Source organism: Trichosurus vulpecula, chromosome 8 (assembly GCF_011100635.1).
Source record: "Trichosurus vulpecula isolate mTriVul1 chromosome 8, mTriVul1.pri, whole genome shotgun sequence".
In the NCBI taxonomy this organism is placed as follows: domain Eukaryota; kingdom Metazoa; phylum Chordata; class Mammalia; order Diprotodontia; family Phalangeridae; genus Trichosurus; species Trichosurus vulpecula.
Window position 1 is genome coordinate 120,847,284 of NC_050580.1, and position 23,999 is coordinate 120,871,282.

Here is a 23,999-nt window from a genome sequence, read left to right on the forward strand (position 1 = left end):
TAAATAATAGAGATAATATTAATGATAATAATAGCTAATATTTATATATTGCTTATGTTCCTTACATTGTTATGTCATCTGATGGCAGTATGTTTTTTTTTTTAAATGTCTGTGTTCTCAAAGTGGCTCAGTAGGTAGGTCATGGGACTTGGGGTAAAGGAAGACCTGAATTCTAGTTCTGCCTCAGACACTAGCTAGTTTAATTACTTAACCTCTCTGTACCTCAGTTTTTCCATCTGTAAAATGGTGATAATAGTAACAGCATCCACCTCACAGGGTTCTTGTGAGGAACACATGAGATAACATAAAGCATTTTGCAAAGCAAGGACTATATAAATGATAGCTGTCATTATTGTTATTATTTCTAATAAAATGTTAGATATATTCTTGCCTTTTTGTGTCCAGAAATAGAAGAAAGTACTGACTTATTTACTGTATTAACTCTGAACATGAGGCAGTGTCAACAAGTTAGCTGCTCTTCTAATAGAATTCTTTGCTCAATGGAGGACAATATATTTCAATGGATTTTCTTTAACACTCCCCTTTCCCCCGCCCCAAGCCTTTGTTTATAACTATAGTTGCCATTTCAAAGCAGAAAATAAAGCAAAGGTATTGTCCAAGAGGACTTTTTTTCCCCATTTCTTTCCAAAATGGACAGGAGAGGAAGACTATTGAAAGATAAAGCCCAGCAATAAAGATATTAATACTAAAATACTTTACTTTGGTGAGTACTGATTTATATTTTTCTCACCTCATAGGCAGAAAGGAGATTGCAATTGGCCCTGTGTGCTCCCTTAAAAATATCATGCACAGAGAGAATCCCATTTGCCCTGTGACTGTCTTTAGCACTCTGCCTTAATGCCCTCCCAGCACCCTCATCTGTAAGTGCCTTTGCATTCACAGTTGCCTTGTGTCTGCATTTTATGAGTCTTATGTATACCTGCATAAACATGCACATTGTGTCTCCTCTTCCTCTCCTCTGTCTCCCCTCCTTAGAATGTAAGTTCTTTGAAGGCAGGGACTTTTTTTTTTTTTGTAAGTGAACCTCCAGTTTCATTACCTTAGGGAACTCCAGGGTGAGGAACTTCTCTCTTATCAATCAATGCCTGGCTTCACAATTCCCTACAATTTAGTCTTAAGGAGTTGCCTAGAATTGCGCAAATAAGTGACGTGTGAGTGACTCTAGAGTTAGAGGGCTTGAAATAGGGTTTTACTGGCTTTGAGACTTGCCCTCTATCCACTACACTGTGCCAGCTTTCCCAAAACATTTGGATGCCACAGAGTAGGTGGCAATACTACGATCATATGTATTACAAAGACCCTATGACCACTTTTATCCTTATTATGGGAAATGTTGGTCTTCTCTCCTTTCATACAATACTTAACTGTGCTTAGTGTATAGTATGTGTTTCCTAAATGCTAGAAATTCCTCTTTCAGGGCTACACCCTGGGTAATGTGGTTGAAGCAAGTAGGAAATGTTGTAACAGCCAACTGAAAGTCGCCTTCTAAGATTTACCTGCGAGCTCTAATTCAGGGATTGATGATATGGTGGTAACAAGATAATCAGAAGAGCCAGATCCCAATCTTCTCTATGGGATCCATAACATACATCAGTACTGGAGCAATGCTGCTGAACAGGATGAGATACTAAGAAGACCAAACCACTAGTAAGGGGAGAAGGGTATGAAGGGACATGGAGTAGGCTGGGTGGGTAGAAAATCAAATTTAACTAATCCAGATCAGGGGAGCTTCCAGTGTATTTAGATGTAGTAGTTTATGCAACAAATGCGACCAGCTGTGAAGTCTATATTTTATGAGTACATTGCCCAACCTTCTCTTGTGGGCGTGTGGGTTTGCATTTATGCACATTGTTAAGAGGACAATTAACCTTCTCACACTGTGGGCCCTTCTTCATGGAACATAATGTTCTCTTACCTTCCCTACAACCTCTGCCTTGAAAAAAACACCCTCTTAAACATCATTCTCAGAAAAATGGTGCTTTGTTACTTTATGAAGGAGATTAAAAATATGCATATATTTACTTATATATGCCTATGCATATATTTATTTATATATGCCTATATGTATCTACTTCTCTATTTATCTACTTATAATTTCCCACATGTCTCAGTGAACATTTCTAAAAGACTTATGTTTTTGTAAAATTAAATCATCTGGACCCATGATTTTATCAGTGTAGGAAGCTCCTGGTGAAGAACAGTCTCTACCAATGTTGATCAGCCACTGCCTACCTGGCACATTGAGAGGTTAAATGACTTTCCCAGGATATACTGCCTATATGTGTCACGGGGTGGGGCTCTATACCAAGTCTTCCTTCTATCCAATACATCATAGAATAAATAGTTAAGTAAGAAAACAACCTACAGATTAATTACTGCGTATTTGTTCTGTAATCAAAGACTATAGAAATGAACTTAAAAAAAAAGTCAGGACCAAAATTACTATAGTCTCAAAAGTGAGGAATGGCATATTCCAAATAGAATACTCTTAAAATTTTAGGATAAAAGGTTTTTTTTAGTTACTACTGACCATTATTTTTACTTATATAAGGAAAGCCTTTAAAAGTAAGGTAGAAGCATTTGATATGCTCCATTGATTGAACAGGGTGTAGTACCTTTGGGAAAATCTACTGAAAAACCCTGTTGGCAGCCTGCTGACCAAGCATTAGTATGGTCATGAGATGGAACAAGTTAATTTCCAATTATATTCCACTTGCTTACTGGGGTACCAATAGGTACAGATTGAAACCAGAATTAGACCCAAGTGAATATTTAAGAACATCATGACTTGATTAGTGAAAAAGTACCTTGAAGATCAGATAAGTCTTTTCTGATCTCCCTGGAAGGGGGAGTACCCCACCAGACTGACCAGAGGTCTTTCTGTTGAATACATTGGATGTAGCAGAAGAAAATAAAAAATATGTTTGCCCTTACCAACCATTTGCTTACCCTCAAACTCTTCTCTCCCCACCCCCAACTTACAAGGAAAGAGCTAGAAAAATCAGGAAATATTCCCCTCCCCCCCATGCTTCCCCAGTAGGAAAGGGGGAATTATTTGACCCCGATACAAATTTGGCCAAACTGATAGCCTTTAACAGTTTGAGTGTGTAACATTTTAGCCTCATAATTCAGTACCTTTATTCTTCCTCTCTCTCTGTGATAACATCGAAAGACTAGGAAAATCAATCATTTTTAGTCTTGAAAAGGGTCTGAGAACTAATGTGGCAGGCCAGAAGTTGTTGGGAGTAGTGAAGGTAACATAAAACTGAAGAATAGATACTAATCCTTTTTTTCCCTCCTGAGGCTGTAAGCTTTTGCACACTTGGTATACTTTCTGATCTTTCTTTCTCTCCTTTCCTCTCCTTCGTCCAACAAAAATGAAAAGAAATTGGGACCTCACTTTTCATTTCTAATTTCTTGTCCTTTCTTCAAACTTGAATTTTACCAGAGTAGTCTCCATTGTTGGAAATAGGTAGGTCCCTCTCCTTCCGTACTCCCTTTAGATGATGAAGTGGTGGCCATATTGATCGGATTCATTTGGTGATGGGATACCTTTTTGATTCTGTTTCATTTTCAGAAAACAACCAGGAGACGAAGCAACGGTAATCTGAACAGTGACCGCCTTTAGACTTGGTTGCCTTTCACTCTTGCCTTTAATCCCTTCCTTGGTCTAGGCAGACTGAGATGTGAATCAAGCAGCTTTCTACTGCACTGAAGAAATTAGGTTCTCCCTTCCACCTACTCAGTTGTTCCAAGTCCAGCACTGAAATCCTTTTGTGGATAGAAAATAGGAAAATAAGCACCAGCTCTTACTGTGGTCATAATAATAAGAGCTTGCCCAAAAGAGCTAGCAGAAGGAAGTTCAAAAGGGGAGACAGACAAGCAAGGCAGTGCCAGTCCTACTGGGTTAAATTTAGTATGTGCTTGAGATAAACAAACAAAAAAAGGAAGTAGATGAACTTTTCCAAATGGTTGTGATGTTGAATCATCTTCACGTAAGAGTTAATCAAGATGCAGCTCAAGTACCTCCCTCTATACTAAGCCTTTCCTGATTCTCCCAATGGCTAGGGCTTCTCCTTTTCAGCCACCTTATGTGTAGCTACATTATATTTATTTGCATTTATTCTCTTCACAGTTGTTCTGCGTATGCTCATATGTGTTGTTATTATCCCTCCTGTTAGAACATAAGCGCCTTATGAATAGGGATTGTTTCTGTATCCTCAGTTCGGAGTGCAGAGTATGCACTTAATCCTTTTTGGTTGATTGATTTGGGCTTAGTGCTGAGTGAGAAGTCGTTTTAGTGGGCCACCTCTTACTGTGATTGTAATAATAACAACAACCCACAATTACCTAGAACTCTTAAGGTTTACCAAGTGTTTTTAGTTCAATTCAGTGCATACGTATTATGTGCAAAGTTCTCTGCGAGATGTTGGGACAAGAGACAGCCTCTGTCGTCAGGGGACTTACATTGTACTTGCGGGTAGTACAGACTCCCCATTTTTTAGACTAGGAAACTGAAACAGAGGTGCCAAATGGCAAGAGGTAGAGCTGGGATTCAGCCCTAGTCTTCTGACTTCAAGACTACCTCTTTCTGTCCTACCACAATTATCTTGGGATGGTCCTGATGTGAAAGAATCACCATCTAAGTACAGAAACGAATTTCAATTACAGTCATAGTAATAACAGCTCATAGCTACATAGCACTTTATGAAGCTCTTTTCTAACAGCCTCCAGTGAGAGGGCCTCATTTTACAGCTAAAGAAACAGGGACTTAGAAGTTCAAGGGTGTGCCCATAATCCTACCACTGGTAAATGGCAAACCAGAGCTTGAGCTGGAGCCTCTCCACTTCAAGTCTTGGTTTCTTTCAACTGCACCATTGTCCTGACCCAGATGTGATTCAGGTAAGGAACTCAGATTCCATGTGTGCGTTTTAGATATCCAGAATTGCAAATCATGGCCCATGGCTGAACCTTTTGCAAACAAAATGACTTCTTTGAGGGGAATCAGTATTATTATCAGTTACAGAGCAGTGCAGTTCCGTTACTTTCCACCTGGACCATTACTTTATTTTCTTTAGTTTTGAGCCTTGCCTTTCCCTCTGCCGGGCCTTGTTTTTCCCTCCCCTGCCCCTCTCCCTGCCCAACCCCCCATTTCTCTGAAACTAGTTTCAGCAAAAGATTATGCTGTTGGCATATCAGACTATATTCACTGAAAACCAAGCAATTTTATACAAATACTATGTTCACTTGTGCTTTCTAGGTCTAAGTAGTCTCTGCTTGATCCATTAATTGTCCTCAATATGGAATACTTTATAATTTTATGATAACTTTCTAAATAAGTAAAAAATGCACCTACTCACACAAATTATTATTAATTCATTCATTCATTTTTGCCAAACTCCGTCTCCTCTGTGGAGCTTGCATAGGGCTGTAAAGTAAATTAAACCATCCTTCTTTTATGTTCATTTGGTATAGCTTATCATCCTCGGTGAGTAAGCTATTTCCAAGGTTGTAAGTAGGGATATTTCAATATTTGATAACTATTATATTTAGTACTAGTGAAGGTATATAGATAGAAAAACATGAATTTATCCAGTAGTATGGTACTTTAAACTATTCAGAACTGCCACAAACCCAAATTAACCCAAACTGCAGGAAGTGATGAAAAGAGTTGAGAAGCAGCAAAGATACAAAGATTACAAATGATGTGATTTAATTGATTGGTTCATTGAACAGAAGGAAACCCAACCTTGTAACAAATATGCATTGTCAAACCATATTGATCATGTCTAAAAATGTGTGTCTCATTCTGCATATTTATCATTTATCTGTGAGGAGGTGGTGGGTAGCACTTATCATCAGTCCTCTGGAATCATGGTTAATTTTTGCATTGATTAGAATTCTTAAGTCTTTCAAAATTGTACATTCTTACAGTGTTGTTATAGTGTAATTATTCCCTTGGTTCTGCTCATTTCACTTTGCATCAGTTCATAGAAATTTTCCCAAGTTTGTTTGAAACTGTCCCTTTCATAATTTTTACAACACAGTAGTATTACTATTATATCACATACCACAATTTGTTTAGCCATTTTTGAATTGATAGGCACGTCATTAGTTTCTAGTTCTTTGCCATCGCAGAGCTGCTATATTTTTGTACATATACGACCTCTTCCTCTTTCTTTGATCTTCTTCCTTTCTTAAGGAATTCAGTAACTGGCTTATTGCCATCTTTTCCTCCTCAAATCTTGCCCTTTTTCCTTGGGGACTTCAGTATTCATGTGCCTGACCCTTCCAGTTCACCAACCTTGACCTTCCATGACCTACATCTACATTTTCCCTCAGTCATCCACAGATATAGTCACAATTTCAACCTACCCCTCACCTCAAACTATGCCACCCCTGTGTTCTTCAGTGCTTAAATTCCTTTGTTCACAATTGCTTGTCATTACATCTCTCTGCCACTCTCCTAAGCCTATCCTTTGTCCTTCTTTTCCCCCATCCCTCTCTGTTCTCCCAGGCTCTCATCCCCTGCCTGGCCTTGCTTTCCTTCCTTCGATGTTTTGACTCTGCACTTAACCGATTCATCTTTGCACTCTCCTCCACCCTCAAATCCCGTTACCCCTTGTTTTTGACCCATTCACACTCTACTCATCTTCAATCTTGAGTCACAGTTGGCACCTTTGACTTTCTCTTTCCGTACTCCCAAGCTGCTGAGGCAGTGTGGAAAAATTAATGCAACTGTTCTGTGTCCAATACAAATTTATGCCACCTCTTCTCAAATGGACTATCACTGTTGCATAGCAATCTTTTTATTTTTCCTTTATTGACTCAATCACTCTCTTCCCCACCCCTCATCCCCAGTGACTCTTCCAGATCTTTTCCTCTCTCCTCAAGCTTCTCTGTCTTCCCACCCAGAGCAGACAACTTTGCCTCCTACTTTCCTGAGAAAATTGAAGCCATCCATCATGAATTTCTTCATTTTCTCCACTCCACACCTCAACACCCCTCTAATTTTCCTCCATTCTGTCCTTTCCGCTAGTCTTTGAAGATGTGTCCCTTCTTTTTGCTAGAGTTGACTCCTCTTGTGCCCTTAATTGTAATCTACTGTCATTTCTGCGATATTGCCCCATTGATCATCTTCTCCCTCATTTTTTATTTCTTCCTGTATGCTGGCTTCTTCCCCTCTGACTACAAACATCCTCAGGTCTTCCCTGCCGTTAAAAACCTTCATTTAACTCTGCCATCCTCTCAATAATCATCTATTTCTATTTCCTTTCCCTGAAAACCCTTTCCGCCTCCATTGCCTCACTGCCCACCGACTCACTTCTCAACTCCTTGCACTCTGATTTTTGCTCTCATTGTTCAGTTGGAGCTGGTCTCTCAAGGTTGCCAGTGATCTTTTTATCTACTAAATTTGATGACCTTTTCTCAGACCTTATCCTCTATGACCTTACCGTGTCCTTGACACCGCTGAACACCTCCCTTTTCCTGGACATTTTTACCTACCTTGGTATCTGTACCCTTGTTGTCTCTTGGTTCTCTTCATACCAGTCTGATTGCTCCTGCTCGGTTTCAGCATAGGGGTCAGGGAGAACGAAGAGTCAGTGATGACACCAAAGTTTTCAACCGGTATAATTGGAAGGGTGGTGGTGCCTTCAACAGTAACTGAAGAAAGTTATGAAGAGACATAGATTTACAGGGGAAGATCACAGGAGAACAGATCAAGGATTGAAAGGGCCCTCACTTGTCATTAGGTCTACCCCCCCCCCCCCATTTTACAGTTGTGGAAATAGAGGCCTGGGGAGGTGAAGATATATGCCTAAGATCGTGCAGGTAGTAATTGTCAGAGGTGGGGTTTGAACCCAGGTACTTTGACTCTGGACATAATGAGTTGTTTTGTAGATATTTAGTTTGAGAAGCTTATGCTACATCTTTCCCTCTAAACTTGCTCCTCTTTTAAACTTTCTTATTTCTCTTGACGGTGCTACTATTCTCCAGGTCACTCTGATTTATAACTTCCTTGATGCTTCTGTCTCCCTTGCTCCACATCCAGTCAGTTGCCTGTATTTGTTGGTTATGCCTATCCCATCTTTTGCATCCATTCTTTTTCTCCCCCTCACAAGGTGGCTGCTTCCTTATTTGAGGCTCTCATCACTTCTTGCCTGGGCTAATGTAATAGTCTCCTTCTTTCTTGTTTCTCCCTTTTCTAATCCATCCTTCACACAGCTGCCAAAACGATCTTTTTCTCAGACATACATCTAACCGTGTGACTCCTCTGTTCAGAGACCTTCAGTGCTCTCTTTTGTCCCTAGGAGAAAATGCAAATGATTCTGTCTGGAATTGAAGGCCTTCTCCAATCCCACTCCAGCCCATTATTCTAACCTTATTTTACATTATTCCTTTTGAGCTATCTATGTTCTGACTCTGAGCCCCAAACCCAGCAGTCTGCCTCTAGCCCTTCTCCCTTCTCGTGGGCTGCCCCTCCTCCGTGGAATCCCCTCTCTCCTCATTTCTTTCTCTTATTTTTCTAGGCTCATTTCATCCATGACCTCCCTCCTCCACCCCTAGCTGTTGGGCACTGCTCTTTGATAACTACGTATTTTTCTGTTTAGTTGTTGTACACCTCCCATCATTCTGTGCCTACTAGGATTTGTCTTTGTATTTCCAGTGCTTCGCACACAGCAGGTTCTTAATAGACGTTCAAATTTAATTGTCCGAATTGAAAGAGAAAAGCCAAAGAACCAGCCTTCTAGGTTTAAGATAAGCATTATGTAGAATTACTTGCAAACATTCACGTATTCCAGTGAAACTATACATATCTTTCCTTTAATAGCATGGCAGACTTAAAACAATCCATTATTTTTTAATTTGTTAACTTTTATTACATTTGTTCTTTTTTTTTTAAATAGGGGGTCTGGATCTCATCTTCATGCCGGGTCTTGGATTTGACAAACAGGGCAACCGCCTGGGAAGGGGAAAGGGATACTATGACACCTACCTGAAGCAGTGCATGCAGCACCAAGGAAGAAAGCCTTACACGATTGCTTTGGCTTTCAAAGAGCAGATCTGTGGTTCGGTGCCAGTCGGAGAAAATGATGTGAAAATAGATGAAGTGCTCTATGAAGACAAATAAACTTTGTGGTTCCTAGTGACAACTCTTTGGAATGATCTGGGTTTTGTACTTGAATAGCATCAAATGCATTTCTTTTCTGCTATCCAAAATTCATTTGCAACTGTACCCTTGTATTATTAAGAACTGGATTGACTTGGGTGTAATTAGGAAGGGTTTAGTATGAAATATTTGTTAAAAATCTTTAGCAATGGGTTCAATAGAATATTAGGTAAAGGTGAACATTGCATTTAGTGATTTTTCTTCCTAATTTCCTGGTGTTAAAATGACAAATTTATATTCCCTTTGAAATATAAATTATGAATGAGATTCTGTGGTCCAACTTGCATGATGAAGATAATTTAAACTCATTTAGAACAAGATTTTACTGTATTCCAACATGTCCTTTAAGGCTCTGCTTCAATCCCTAGCATACATAGGAAGATTTGATAAATATTAATTGCCTTGTTGTTGTTTGTTCCTGGTTCAGACTTTAGAGAGGGCAAATAGTACTCATCAGGACTCTATTAATCCTTTTCTTTGTTCACCCAACCTGCAATTTGGGTCGAATACTTCATAGCTTTTGTGGGCTAAAGTGATGTAGGATACAACAGAAATTGCTCATTGGTTTTGGAGCTTAATACTACAATTCACCATGATTAGTCCCTAAATGCCTTATTATAGGAAAGCGACTTGTTCTGTCTCTAGATTCTAATGCCAGGTTCTGGTGCTATAGCGATTATAAACTCAGCTCCATTTATTTGGGGTTTCTGACTTGGAAATAAAATTTGCCTTAGGTTGAAAGTTGGCTGATGACATTTCACCTGGGGAACAATATATTTCTTGGTTGTGGTAATAACTTAAAAGTGGCATTATTTGAATAATTTGTTCATAATGGCTTAGAGGATTGTATGTGATTTGAGACTTCATGTAGAAAGTGGACAGACATGTTGTAAAGAAAGTCAAGTTGGCTACAAAGAATGAAGAAGGCAGAAGTAACAAGGTGGGGGGATGGGTAGGGGAACTATCTATGAGCTATAAGGACAAATATTATGTTGGTTAAAAAAGTGATTAAACATTTTGATATTTTGAATTATTTATACTATAAACATTAATATTAAATACGCTGTAATTATAAAGTTTCAATACTGATGCTTTTTTAAATAATTAAAACATTGTCAGAAAACTTTTTGCTATAGATTGATTCTGGATTTTTCATTGTTGCTTTAATCTTGGGTGGTTTTTTTGGGCATATGAATGGAGGGGTTTTTTTTTTTTACATGAAACCATGAATCTATTACTTCTAGCATATATTAAAAAAAGACCATAATCAAATATTTTAGTTTCAAAGTTATCCTGTGTGTCTGTGTCTCCATCTGAACCTCTCTCTGTTCTCTTTTGTGTTTTTAATGCTACAATGAACATTTTTTCTTTGTTTTCATTTTTGGTCATCTGTATCACTAGTTTCTCCTAAATTCCCCCCAAATTACAAAACAACAACCATTTCTTGTATTCCTTGTAAATAAGGATGGTGAAGCAAAAGGAATCCACACTCTAGCACTTACCATAGTGACTGGCACATATTAGGCATTTAATAAATGCTTATTGACTGACTGACTGACCTTGGCTATATTAGAAAATATCTATTGCATTCTGCCCCTTGATCCCTTCACACAGTGGGTAACATGATTCATCAGTGTTGTGATGTAGTGATGAATCATTGTATTCATCGAGTTCTTAAGTCTTTCAAAGGTGATTTTTTAAAAAATAATGTTATTGTATAAATTGTCCTCGTAGTTGTACTTACTTCTCTCTGCATCAATTCCCATATTTTCCTAAACTTCAGGTTTCTATGAATCAATTCTTTTCATAATTTCTACGCTGTAGTAATATTGCATTACATTCATACACCATGACTTATTCAGCTATTCCTTAGTTGGTGGCTACCCCCTTAGTTTCCCATTCTTTACTACAACAAAATAATGCTGCTGTAAATATTTTTTGTTCATATGGGACATTTCTCTTTGTTGTCTTTGAGCTTTACATACCTAGAAATGGAATTACTAGATCACAGGAATGTACAGTTTAGTGACTTTTGAAGTAGAGTTCCAAATTGCTTTCCCAAATGGCTGGACCAGTTCACAGCTTCACCAACAGTGCGTTAGTGGGCTTTTCCCAGCCGCTCCGATGTTCGTTATTTTTCATTTTTGCCATTTTTGCCCATTTGATATGTTTGAGGTAGAATCTTAGGGTCATTTTTAATTTGTATTTATATTAATATTTGGAAGATTTTTTAATATAACTATTGATAACTTGGATTTCTTCCTTTGAGAACTTCCTATTCGTACACTTTAACCAATATCTATTGGGAAATGGCTTGTGTTACCTTAATTTTGAGAAGTCAATATAATTTGCCAGTATTTTTCTTCATATGAACCACCCCTCCCCGCCCCATGATGGTAGATGTGCATAGTTTTATCTCTGTTATAATCTATTTAAAAGTTACTGTCTTTAATGCAGTAGGTGATACTAATTATAACCTCTTTGGTTCTCTTCTTATGTACATGACCTGTGTGCACAGCTGGGGCTCATCTATGTAGTGCAAATATCAATAGACTTAGGGCACTAGAGTCAGAAGTTTGGGGTTTGTGGTAGAAATTCTAGAATGGATCATTATAGAGATAGCTAATGTACAACCTGAAAATGAAATGATAATTACAAGGAAACTAGAATGGTATCATCAAGAGCGTGTCATAACAGACTAGCTTTATTTACTGTTTTTGGACAGGATTTATAAACTGGCCAGTGAGGGGAATGTTGTCAAGAGATTATATAGATTTTAACAAAGCATTTGATAATAATTATAACAATAATAATGGCTAGTTTTTATGTAATGCTTTAAGGTTTACAATGCAAATCCGGTTCTCTCAGAGTCAGCCAGTAAATGGCTGAGGCAGAATATGAACTCAGATCTTCCTGTTTCCAAAGCCAGCAGTCTATCCACTACACCACAGATATCAACATGTTGGCTGGAGGTGTGGCCTGAATTAGCTTAATATGTAGTTGACAAATGTTTAACAAAATAAACAAAAACACAGTACACCGTGGGTTTATTAGCACCTGTCCTATCTACTTCATGGGGTTGCCAGGAGGCTCAGATGAAATAATGTATAGGAAAGCAGTGAGAAAACTTTTGGGTGCTGTCCAACTGCAAGGGATTATCACAGCCACGTACTAGTGATACTTTGTTACTTACCCCTGTCATGTGGTGGCACCATATCTCTGTGACCTTCACCTTCTTAATCTGTAAAATAAGGGGTTGAGGTAGATGATCTTCCAGGTCTAACGCTGTAACTCAGTGTCGAAGCACTCAGTACAGTGCTTTGTACATAATAGGTTAAATTAACTGGTGAAAGCTTAGATTCTCTAAGCTGCATACATCCTGTGCTTCTCACTGGTAGGTGTGGTGATGTATGTGCATGATACACACAGTAAGTGTTCAATAAACAGTGCTCGAATGGTTGGATGAAGTAGATGAGGAGACATGATTTGACCCCCGGTATGATCAAATCTCAGATGGTTTCCCAATGGAAAGAGTGCTGGATTTAGAGCCAAAAGACTTGGGTTCAAAATCTGCCCTAGTCACTACTTCTGTGACTTTGGGCAAGTCACTTTACCATAACCTGTTTTCTTACCTGTAAAATGAATGCAGGCAGAGAAGGAGAGGACTAAATGACCTTTATGGTCCCTCAACTTAGAATCTTATGAACGACAATGTTCATTATTATCTTGATGCTTTATTTTATAGGAAGAGTTAGGTATCTTGGTGAGGCAAGGCAGCTGTCAATATTTAAAAGTAATTTCATGAAATAGTGGTTCCTCCCGCATTCATCTGGTGTAACAAACAGGATCAGTGGTACAGAGCTCTAGGTACTGCATCCTTAGTGAAATTATGACTCCCACTGGGGATTAGTGGTATTTTTTCAATGCTGAAATGAGAAGATATACAATATACTGTATATGCAGAATGAATACATCAAAGGAAAATACTGCATTCAGTTTTGCTGCCTGTGGAAGATAGATGATATATCAACCTTTATAATCTGTAGCTGACAGTTTCATTTGCTTTTTAATGTTATACTGATCTTTTGAAAATGCAGGAAATTCACATAAAGCAAGTTGCTTGATGAACTTTAATCTTATCCATAATTGGATAATAAAACTGAGTATGTACAGTAATTAAAAGTATTGTGATAAAAGACACAATCTGCAGTTTCATATATAGCCATTTCTGAAAATTGTTAAGTTCAGCTCAGGTCATGTACTTGTGACACTTAAAAAAAATGAGATTCAGTATCAGTGATGTTCCTGGAATCAGGACAGATTTTAAAGACTATACCTAGCTAAGCCAACTATCGAAGAATAAAAAGATCTGCCTTTAGAGATGTTTGCTAGGCTACCAAGAAAATAGTCTATTGCTGTCTTTTTCACACAAGCAGATCTGCACATTTAGCACAAATATCCTGGTGGAGCCTAGAGAATGTGAGTTTGACCGTCCAATCTCTACTTTTTGGCATCTCTAGTAATGCTTATCACTTGTGTAGCCAGTCTTCATATATCCCAATCCTCCCCTGTTCTACTTTGGTTACCCCCACCCTGTTACTCCAGTTTTCCTTCTTCCTCAGAGCCCTAGGTGCCAGTGCACACTGTCTGGCTCTCCTAGATCCTCCCCCTCCAGGCTTAACCCTGCAGATATCCCTTGACCATTGTAAGACACAGTGCTGTCCTTTTGGTTTGCCTGAAGCCTTCCCACCAACCCATTTGATCCCATTGCCAATCTGGACGAAACATATGTGACTGTTTTTCTGTGGTCCTAGCATAGCTTTGCCATGCCATGTTTCTTTGGTCCCAGCCCCAGATCTGTCTTTGGCTTCCTCCCAAATCACCCCAAGATGCAGGCTATGTCTATGCTAACCTGCCTAAAGTAGCTGAAGTTGTTGTTCTGTCCCCAGAATCAATATTTCCCCCATCCACATGCATATAGGTGTCAACAAACAGCTTCCTGTTCCACAACACTAGCAAGAGGCCAGTAGTTTTTCATTTCTGATTAAAGTGTCTGCCCCAGGACTTGGACCCATTACAGAAAAAGGTAGTTAAAATTCAAGCCGCACTAGAAGAGGTAGCAAATGTTTGGGAGAGGTAGTAGATGGCACAGCCAGCTGTATATCTGAGCATATCAAATACAACCAAACTATCTTCCCAGTTGGATTCCACTGTATGGGAGAAACATGCCCTGGATTTATTTATCCAAACCAAGTAGAACTATTGAATAATAAAACTGCATGCTACCTGTGGGATCATCTAATCCAATGCTGTCTGGACCAGAGACAGGATCAAATTGCTGATTTGTGGTAGACATAGGAGTGGAACCCAAGTCTCTTGAGGCTCAATCTGGGGTTTTTTCCGTTGCACATATCACCTCTTTCTCGATTTGACATTGTTAAGACAAGTGAAATAGGCCATTTACAGGACCACTTACCTTTGCTCTGCAAGGCAATTAGCCAATGTTGGGCAGTATAATGTAGTACCCACAGCTTTCGGTTTTGTCTTCTTGCCAATGGATCTGTTCTCTGACATTTGTTACCTCTACCATGATAACCCTGGGTGCCCATGTCTTACCCAGCTATGCTCTCAGAGAACTCTTCAAATTCGCTCTCTATCCATACTCTACTCTAGTCCCCTATTGACTACCCAATTGTGTCTGAGTGATTTTGATGATTCTCCTAGAGGTGGAAGGATATTGGGAACCATTGGCAGTAAAGTCATTGGATAGAGGGAGAGAGGAGACAGTACTATTGGCCACATTCTCCTCCCTCGGCAATCTCTTTAAGGAGAAGAGGAACCAATTGTCAGCAACAAGCTGGGAGACTGACCAAGCCTTCATGGTCTTCTGGTGGTAATTAATAATAATAATAACAATTATAAAGCACCTACTATGTGTCAGGCACTGTGCTAAGAGCTTTACATATATTATCACATTTCAATCAATCGGTAAACATTTATCAAATACCTCCTATGTGCCACACGCTGTGCTAAGTGCTTGGGATGCAAAAAGAGGCAAATGGCAGTTCCTGACCTCAAGGAGCTTACAATCTAATGGGGGAAGCAATGTACAAGCATATATACAAAGCAAGTTAAATACAGGATGAATAGGAAATAATTAATGGAATTAGAGTTAAGAGGGGTCAGGGAAGGCTTCCTGTAGAAAGTGAGATTTTAGTTGGGACTTAGGAGATCAGGGATATCAGTAGTCAAAGCAGAGGAAGGAGAGCATTCAAAGTATGGGGGATAATCAGAATGTTCAGAGCTGAGAGATAGAATGTCTTGTTCATTTAGCAGCCAGGAGGTGATACTCTGAGAACTAGCAAGAAGAGTGATCAACAGTGTCGAAGGCTACAGAGAGGTCAAGGAGAATGAGGACTGAGAACAGGTCATCGCAGCAACCCTTCAAGGAAGGAGCTCTCATTATCCCCATTTTACAGTTGAAGAAACAGGGAGGCAGAGGTTAAGCGACTTTCCCAGGATCACATGACTGGTTTTGAACTCAGGTCTTTTCTTACTTCAGGCCCAGTGCTCTATCCACTGTACCACCTAGTTATCTCAAAGAATACTGGACTGGATTAGCTCTATTACGGCTTTTGCTTTCCTTGTGAAGAAGCTGCTTGCCCTTAACCAAACTGCTTAGCCTTCCTGTGTTTCATTTTTATCATCTATAAAATGAGAGACAAAGATAAGGTTATCTTTAAAGTTTAGCTATTACAAATAAAAAATTCAAAATGCTGTGTGATTGCATTTAACCTCTTGGGTCAGGTGGAACCTGACAACACTAATCACATGAATGGCCAGTACCTCCTGGACCATGTCTAGAAATTCAGGTGGCTATTTGTGGCCATTATACACATCAAAGCAGTGCTGCTTTTCCTGTTATAATACCCAGATAATAATGGAGAAGTTTCTTTCTTTGTCTGAATTATCTGGATAATTGTCTTTTTTTCTGTATCTTTTTTTTCAGGGCCCAAACTTAGGCCAATGTGGATAATTTAGGCAGTTTTAAATTTCCCACTTGGGTAGCAAGGCCCCATCCTATTTTGGAAGAAATGATAAACCCCTCTGGGCCATTGATACCTTTCCTACTATCAAAGGAAACTAAGATCCTGTGTTCTCCCCCCTAGCTCTTCCATATCTTTAACTAGGATCCTGGGAGCCTGGGATATCTAGAAGGGAAAAGTCCATGGCTGCAGTCTCAGTTCATCAAGCAGCACAGTAGGTCAGATGATGAAGAAGGGAAATTACCAAAATTGTGAACAAAATACAACACAAATGGGAGCCCAAGGTAGATGTGGTTCAGTAATGTCTGAGCTTTAAGCACAAACTTCACATGCAACTTGTCAGGCTAAATGTATGCATACCTATATTTTTAAGCCCCTTGTGATGATTCTCAGCCCTCCCCATTTCTTGGAATAAGTTTCAGCTTTGGACAGCTCCAGATGAACTGTTTGAGTTGCGGTGAACATATTTTTCAATTAGACATTGCCAAAGCTATGTGGACGTTTGATGGGAAGCCGCTCATCTGGGAGCTCGGCGCCCCTACAGCTTTTTTGGCTTCACATCTCACTTCCTAGCAAAACACATTTATACCGCAGAAATTCTAATTCAACCCAATAACCAAAGAACAAATATGCTAGAGGTGAACAAGTCACTGTTTTTAAGTGGAATCAATTTTCTAAATGTATTTTACTGATTTCCCCATACCCTATAGGAATGGCACAGTAAAGTTTGGGGCATTTCTTGCATGGAAAGGTTAAAAACTAGTCCCTTCCCCTGTTCTCTGACCAGGGATACATAGTCAAGACACAGCAACTCACACAAACACAGTGAGATACAGGACCACATAGGGATACAAAGAAAGATACAGATATATACAGCCACTGAGTTGGAGATACAAACAAAAAGGAAAAGATATACATACATATATATATATACACACATGCATATATACATGTATATATATATGTATATATACATACACACGCATATAAAAGAAAATGGAACTATTCAACAAATATTTATTGTGTGTAGGCATTGGGCTAGGTGGAGATATAAAGACAAAAAAAAAACCCCAGTTCTCATCAAAGAGCTTGTGGGGAGAGAGTGGAGAAAGATGCAATGGGTATTTAGATCGGTAAATACAAAGTGATTGATTAGGTGGGGAACCCGCAGCTTTGAGGCCACATGTGGCCTTCTAGGTCCTTGGGTACAGCCTTTTGGCTGATTCCAAGTTTTACAGAACAAATCCTTTCATTAAGGGGATTTGTTCTGTGAAGTTTGGATTCAGTTAAAGGGCCACACTTGAGGACCTAGAAGGCCACATGTGGCCTTAAGGCCGCAGGTTCCCCACCCCTGGTAGGGGGAAGTGAAAAGTGGTGATGACCAAGGGGATTAGGAAAGGTTTAATGGTTAAAAGAGCAGAACCTAAGCTGAACCTTGAAGAAAGGCAAGGACTCTGAGATACAGGGATGAAGAGTGCATTACAGTTAGGGAGACTAAAAGGAGGTGCAAGATGGAAAGTTGTGTATGGAATAGTCAGTCTAACTGTGTGTGGAGCATGTGAAGGTCGTATGGTGGAATGTATGGCTTAGTTGCAAGAAGAGCTGGGTCCGAGTCTCACTTCTGCCACATTCCTGCTGCATGACCCCTAGGCAAATCACTTAAGCTCTCTGTGCCCTCAGGTAACTTTCCAAGACTTTTAAATTGCAGTGAAAGTGCCCATCTGCTGTGGTAGAGGTAATCCCTCACCAGGAGCTTGCTACACCAGTGAAATTAAAGGTCAGGGGGAAAAAATAGAATGAGGTGAAAAAAAAAATCCTGGAAAGGTAGTCTGGTGCCAGCTTGTGAAGGTTCTTAAATACCAGGCTGGGCAGTTGCAGAGGTATTACCTAGAGGTAATAGATTTCAGAGCTGGAAGGGACGTTACCAACCAGGGGTTTAGGAATTCTTGACTTTTTTTGTGTCATGGGTCCCTTTGGCAGTCTGATGAAACCAGTGGACCTCTTTCCAGAATAATATTTTTAAGTGCATAAAAGAAAATACATAGAATTACAAAGGAAGTAAAATATATTGAAGGACAGTTATTGAAATATTTTTTAAAAGTTAATGGACCCCAGGTTAATAATCCCTGACTCTAGTCCAGTTAACTCATTTTGTAGTTGAGGAAATTAAATCCTAGACAGGAAATAATTTGCTCATTTTCACACAGCACAAAGAGAGATAGATTAACAGACAGACCCTGATCCCCAGATTCTTATAGATAGGTTTCTTAGACTGACGTTCTCATCTTGGAGCCTAGTAGGATTTTGTTGTTGAGGACAGTTAAAGCCATATTATACCTTTTTATCAGTAGGTATGCACATGGTAATGGATCCTAGTAACTGCCTACTGGGATGGATTAAATTAATCAGAAGTCCAGCTTTCACTCATGAGGTGGGTTCTAAACCAAGCCAAAACACTGCAAGTTAGATTCAGTGTGAAGTGCATTCACATTGGGGCTTGTCTCACTACTAGTACCATGGGTGGGTTGGATGATGGTTAGTGTATTGGCCGTTGGAGTCAGGAAGGCCTGTATAAAATCCTGCCTCAAATGCTTGCTTAGCTGTGTGACCCTGGGCAAGTTGCTTAACTTCTCTGTGTCACAGTTTTCTAATCTGTAAAATGAGAGAGGGCTGGATTCAGTGACCTTCTTCCAAATCTCAATCCTCATCCTGCCACTGACACTTGCTGGCTATATGACTATTGGCAAATCACTTCACCCCTCTCTGCCTCATTTTCCTCAGCCATAAAATGGGATTAATAATACCCATAAAAAATAAAGAAAGCAAGAAATCGGGGCAGCGAGGTGGCGCAGTAAGTAGAGCACTGGCCCTGAAGTCAGGAGGACCTGAGTTCAAATCCAGCCTCAGACACTTGACACACTTACTAGCTGTGTGACCTTGGGCAAGTCACTTAACCCCAATTGTCCTGCCTCCCCACCCTCCAAAAAAAAGAGTAATACCCATAGCATCCACCTGACAGGACTTTTTTGAGGCTTGAATAAAGCACCTTACAAACTTTTAAGTAATCCATAAATATTATTATTGTCACTTCATTTCTGTGGGCCCAGTTTCCTTATTCACAAAGTCAGGATGTTGGACCAGATGTCCTATGATATCTCTAAAAGCTCCGATCCTATGATTTCATTATATAATATTATTCTCTGTAATACACCATCAATGTTACACCACACTCAGCTTTTTTTTTGTCTAAATGATACCCCATTGACTCTTGTCCCTGATGACACTATACCGTGTAAACTTTGTTGTTGTAGAAAATCAGTCTAATTTTACCCATGTTTCCTATGGGAAACATATTTATAATAAATAGCTCAACTTCAGACAAAAATAACTTTTCCCCTTGAAAACAATGTTTGTTGATTTGAATCAACTAGATAGCAATCCTATCTGTCCACTCGACTTACTGAGTGCCTTTCATGTGCCTAGCACTGTATTATGCATGGTGGGAGAGGCAAAGTAAGAGTAAGATATGGTCCGTGTCCTCAGTGAATTTATAGTCGAGGAGAAGAGATGAACTAATTAGCTCCTACTACTACTAACTAATTAACTAAACCAACATATATAAGATAATTAAGGAATAATTAAGTAATAAACTGTGCCACCATAGGTGTGATTATGGTTCAGAGAAAGGAGAAATCAGCATAGGCTAAAGTTTGGGGAGACATGGTAGGATTAGAAAGTAGGACTTATACTCAATTCAACAAACATTTATTAAGCACCTATTATATACAAGAGCCTGTGGTAGGCATTGGGTTTACAGAAGTAAATATTATACAGTGCCTGCCCTACAGAATCTTGTCAGGATAGTGTAGGGAACTAAGCATTCTATTTGGTTGCAGGGACCTGTGTTACCTTGGATGAATTACTTTGTCTCACTGGACAATCAGTCGTCTCATAAGCATTTGTCAAGTGCCTAATATGTGCTAGGCACTATGCTAAGCACTGGTGATGCAAGAAGAGCCAAAAGAGAGTCCCTGCGCTCAGGGAGCTCACAATCTAATAAAACATTACTTTCTTCCTCTATTAAAGCAGGAGTTTGAACTAGATGATCTCTGCTGTCCCTTCTAACCCGAAATGCAGGGGTTTGCTGAAGCCAACTGAATAGGTTTGGAGAGGCGTTGTGAAATTTTGTGTTCAAACATCTAAGCCTCAGAAATCAACAAACACTAAAATCAGGGCTTGCTTTATTATTTTGTTGGTCGTCTAGACTTAAGGAAGTGTTAACACATGCATATTCAACCTAAAAGTATGTGAGTACGTTTTTTCTCCTGGGAAGCCCGGTTAAATATTTACCAGCACACCCCTATATTGCTCTATAAACATTGCTTGAGCTCCATGGGAGGGCAGTAGATCGCTCAGGGAATGAAGTCATGCCCAGAAAGGAGGTCTGGAGACTGTGGAATAACAGCAACAACTGACATTTGTGTAGTGCATTATCTCATTGGAACCTCACAATGGTCCATCGAAATCCCATGATCTTGAACTTGACTGTATAGAGATAATGATGATGATGATGATGACAGATAGATAGATATAGGTGAAGAGATGGAGGAGAAAATTGGAAAAATTCCAAATGAAAAAAGAGCATGAGCAAACATGTGGAAACAGGATGGTAACTGGCAATTTCACCGTTCAGGATAAGCAGCGCAAAATGGACTCTCCAATCAATTTTTTTAATTTATGATTTGAAAATAAGGAGTAATTAAGGAAAAATCAGTTAAGGGGGAATTAGTTTTTATAGTGGTTCACAGTTGGGTGTCATTAATAATGCTTGTCTCTTCCTATTATAACTAATTATTTCATCTAATTAGAACAATAGAATCATCGATCTAAGTCTAGAAGGGACCCCACAGACCATTTAGGCCAACTCCCTCATGTTAAAGATGAGAAGTTTGAAGGCTAGGGGGGGTTAAATCACTTGCTCAAAGTTACACGGGTAGTTAAATATCAAAGGTAGAATCTGATCCGAAGTTCTCCGACTGTAGAGCCTGTACTGTATCACCCTATTAGATTCAATTGTTTCTGGCTAGTGGGCGGCTAGGTGGCACGGTGGATAGAGTGCCAGGTCTGGATTCAGGAAGACTCATCTTCGTGAGTTCAACTCTGGCTTCAGACGCTTAGCTGTGTGACCCTGTGCAAGTCACTTCACCTTGTTTGCCTCAGTTTCCTCATCTGTGAAATGAGGATATGGCAAACCGCTCTAGTATCTCTGCCAAGAAAACCCCAAATGGGGTCACGAAGAGTCAAACACTACTGAAATGACCAAACAACAATGATGATGGAGTGCGTGTGATGAATTTTTGTGCTCCCTGTATTTATAGCCTTATTAAAAAAAAAGTCCTGGTTGCCCCAGCCTAGTTTTGGCTTTGTCTGGATATAGGAATGAAAATGACTTGCACAAGAAATGGGGTAGAGACTAACAATTGTGGCTTTTGTCTTTTACTGTTATTGATCTCAATATTTGCTCTGAGCAGTGGGTTCATCATTTATTTAATCCTGCCTTCCCATGCTATAAAAGCCAAACAAAGCAACTTTGTCTTGATTTTTCCTTATCAGACTCCAATCAATGTTAGTTTTAGTACTCCAAACACCATTTTTACAGTGTCGTGTCCTGACTTTGTATTCATCCTCTGCTAGCCCTTTTTTGTTTCCATCTTCTTTTGAAAATGTAAGTTGCTGGGTGACTTCTTTGTGAATCTCTACCAGTCACTTCAGATGATTCTCATTTTCCCTCTTCACAAGAACCATTTCCCTTGGTGTCTAAAAATTTCATTCTTGAGAACCTTCCCATGCCTCATCAACTGACTTCCATTATAGCATTTATATTTGTGACTTCTATTTACCTTTCCTTGAAATCTGCTGTCCCCAAATTTAGGATAAGTATTGGTACAGTCTGACTTTCTTTTCTTTGTCTATCACAAACTCTAGGAGGGTCTAGTCATTTTTGGCCAAGATTCCCATTGTTTCCAGCCCCTTACCAGATCCTTCCTGTTCGTGAGAATCAGGCCCAAAATAGAATTCTGTTGTTTCCTCCACCTTTGGAAGGATGAAATAAGAATCAAAGACATTTAGGAGGTATGTGGCGCTCTACTTTTGGCAGAAAGGGAGCTCCAGTATATATCTGGATAAATGAAGTTTCCTAACCTGCCCCTGTGCCAGGTTTGTCATCTATTTCCCCAAATCCTTGTCTGTTTTCTTTTTCTGTCCAGATAGTCAGTTTTTTTTTCTCCTATGACAAAAAGAGGGCTTGGGAGTCAGGTCAACTAGTTGACAAGCATTTATTAAGCTCCGACTATGTTCTAGACACTGTGCTAAGCTCAGGATACAAAGAGAGGCAAAAGCAGCACCTCTCCTCAGGGAGCTCACAATCTAATGGGGGAGGAGAGCTAATCTAGCAGCTATAAAAATGATGTAGAAGGGATGCAATTGGGAGGTATTTCCAAGGGAAAAATCCCAGCAAAACTTAGTGACTTTCTTGATATAGGGATTCAAAGAATATAGGTCAGCCCATGTCACTTCGCTACTCGAAAAGTGTTGAATCTGTCCCTTTTGACTCTAGGACAAAATACAAATTCCTAAGCTTGGAGTCTAGGTCCTCCCCAATTTGACTCTGGCTTACCACTTTATTCCTTACTACTCCTTAACATACACTTGACCTTCAAGCTAAGCTGAATTATTTAGCGGTTCCTCAGTTCAGCATTTTGTCTCCTGCCTTTGTGTTTTGCACAGGATTTCCCCATGTCTGTATTGTAGTTCCTCACCTCTGTCTCTTCCTCCAGGGCTCAACTCTGGTACCATTTCTTCCATTACGCTAGCCCAGCCTTCCCCTTTGCCAGGGATTCTAACCTCTTATATTTACTGTACATCTACATTTTCGGTGCATGTGTTGCATCGACCTGTTGAGGACATCGACTGTTGTTTTTGTCTTTGTATTTTCAGTAGCTGGTACAGAGGAGACACAATGTGAATGGAAATCTTAAGGACTTACTCTTTTTTTAGTTCTGTCAGCTTTGAGTAGAGGAGTGACCTTGTGAAAGCACTGTTTTAGGAGGATTCATCTGGAAACTTGACTATAATCTATATAAAGTCCAGACTATGAGGGAAAGAATTGAATTGACCAAATGGGGTTGGAATAAATATGAAAGATTCATTATGGCACTATTACAATAATATGGGAAGGTTATGAGAATTGTTACATAACTTATAAAAGCATTCTGTAAATCCTAAAACATGATATAATATTAAAAAACTTTAATAGATTCATCAAACATTTATTGGATCCTTGCTATTCACAAAGTTCTGTGGTTGTGAAAAATATTAAGTTTCTGTAAGACCGTCTCTGACTTCTAGGAACTGATAGGAAAATAAGATGCAAATTCCTATAATATATGATATTATAAGGTAAGTACAGCAAAGAAACAAATGAATGAAGCTAGAATCTGAAGGACAGATACAGAATTTGGGGGGAAAGCCTTTGTGGTAAATATCTCTGATAAAAATTTGACACTTTAAATGTATAGGAATTCTGAGGGGGAGTCCCAAGATACTCCACAGGGAGTACTTAGTACAGTGGCTAACACATAATAACAACTTAACAGATGTTTATTGCCTGTCTTGTGGAGCCTATACAGGATGAAGTTATGTGTCTGGGGAGCTCGATAGGTCCCTGAAGGAACTGGGGCTCAGGGAAGAGGGAGGAAAAC

At 39.4% G+C, this 23,999-nt stretch overlaps 1 protein-coding gene and 1 pseudogene across 1 annotated transcript in view; one reads left to right on the forward strand and one right to left on the reverse strand.

The window, feature by feature from the left end:
* Positions 1-10,480, forward strand: part of LOC118829977 (5-formyltetrahydrofolate cyclo-ligase-like) — a 95,555-nt gene extending 85,075 nt beyond the window's left edge. The window contains exon 3 of the mRNA XM_036736841.1: positions 8,931-10,480. Within this exon, the coding sequence (XP_036592736.1) occupies positions 8,931-9,154 (224 nt within the window). The 3' untranslated portion in view covers positions 9,155-10,480. The remainder of the gene's footprint in view (positions 1-8,930) is intronic.
* On the reverse strand, positions 1,261-1,381 carry LOC118830401 (annotated as a pseudogene).
* Positions 10,481-23,999: the final 13,519 nt, after the last annotated feature.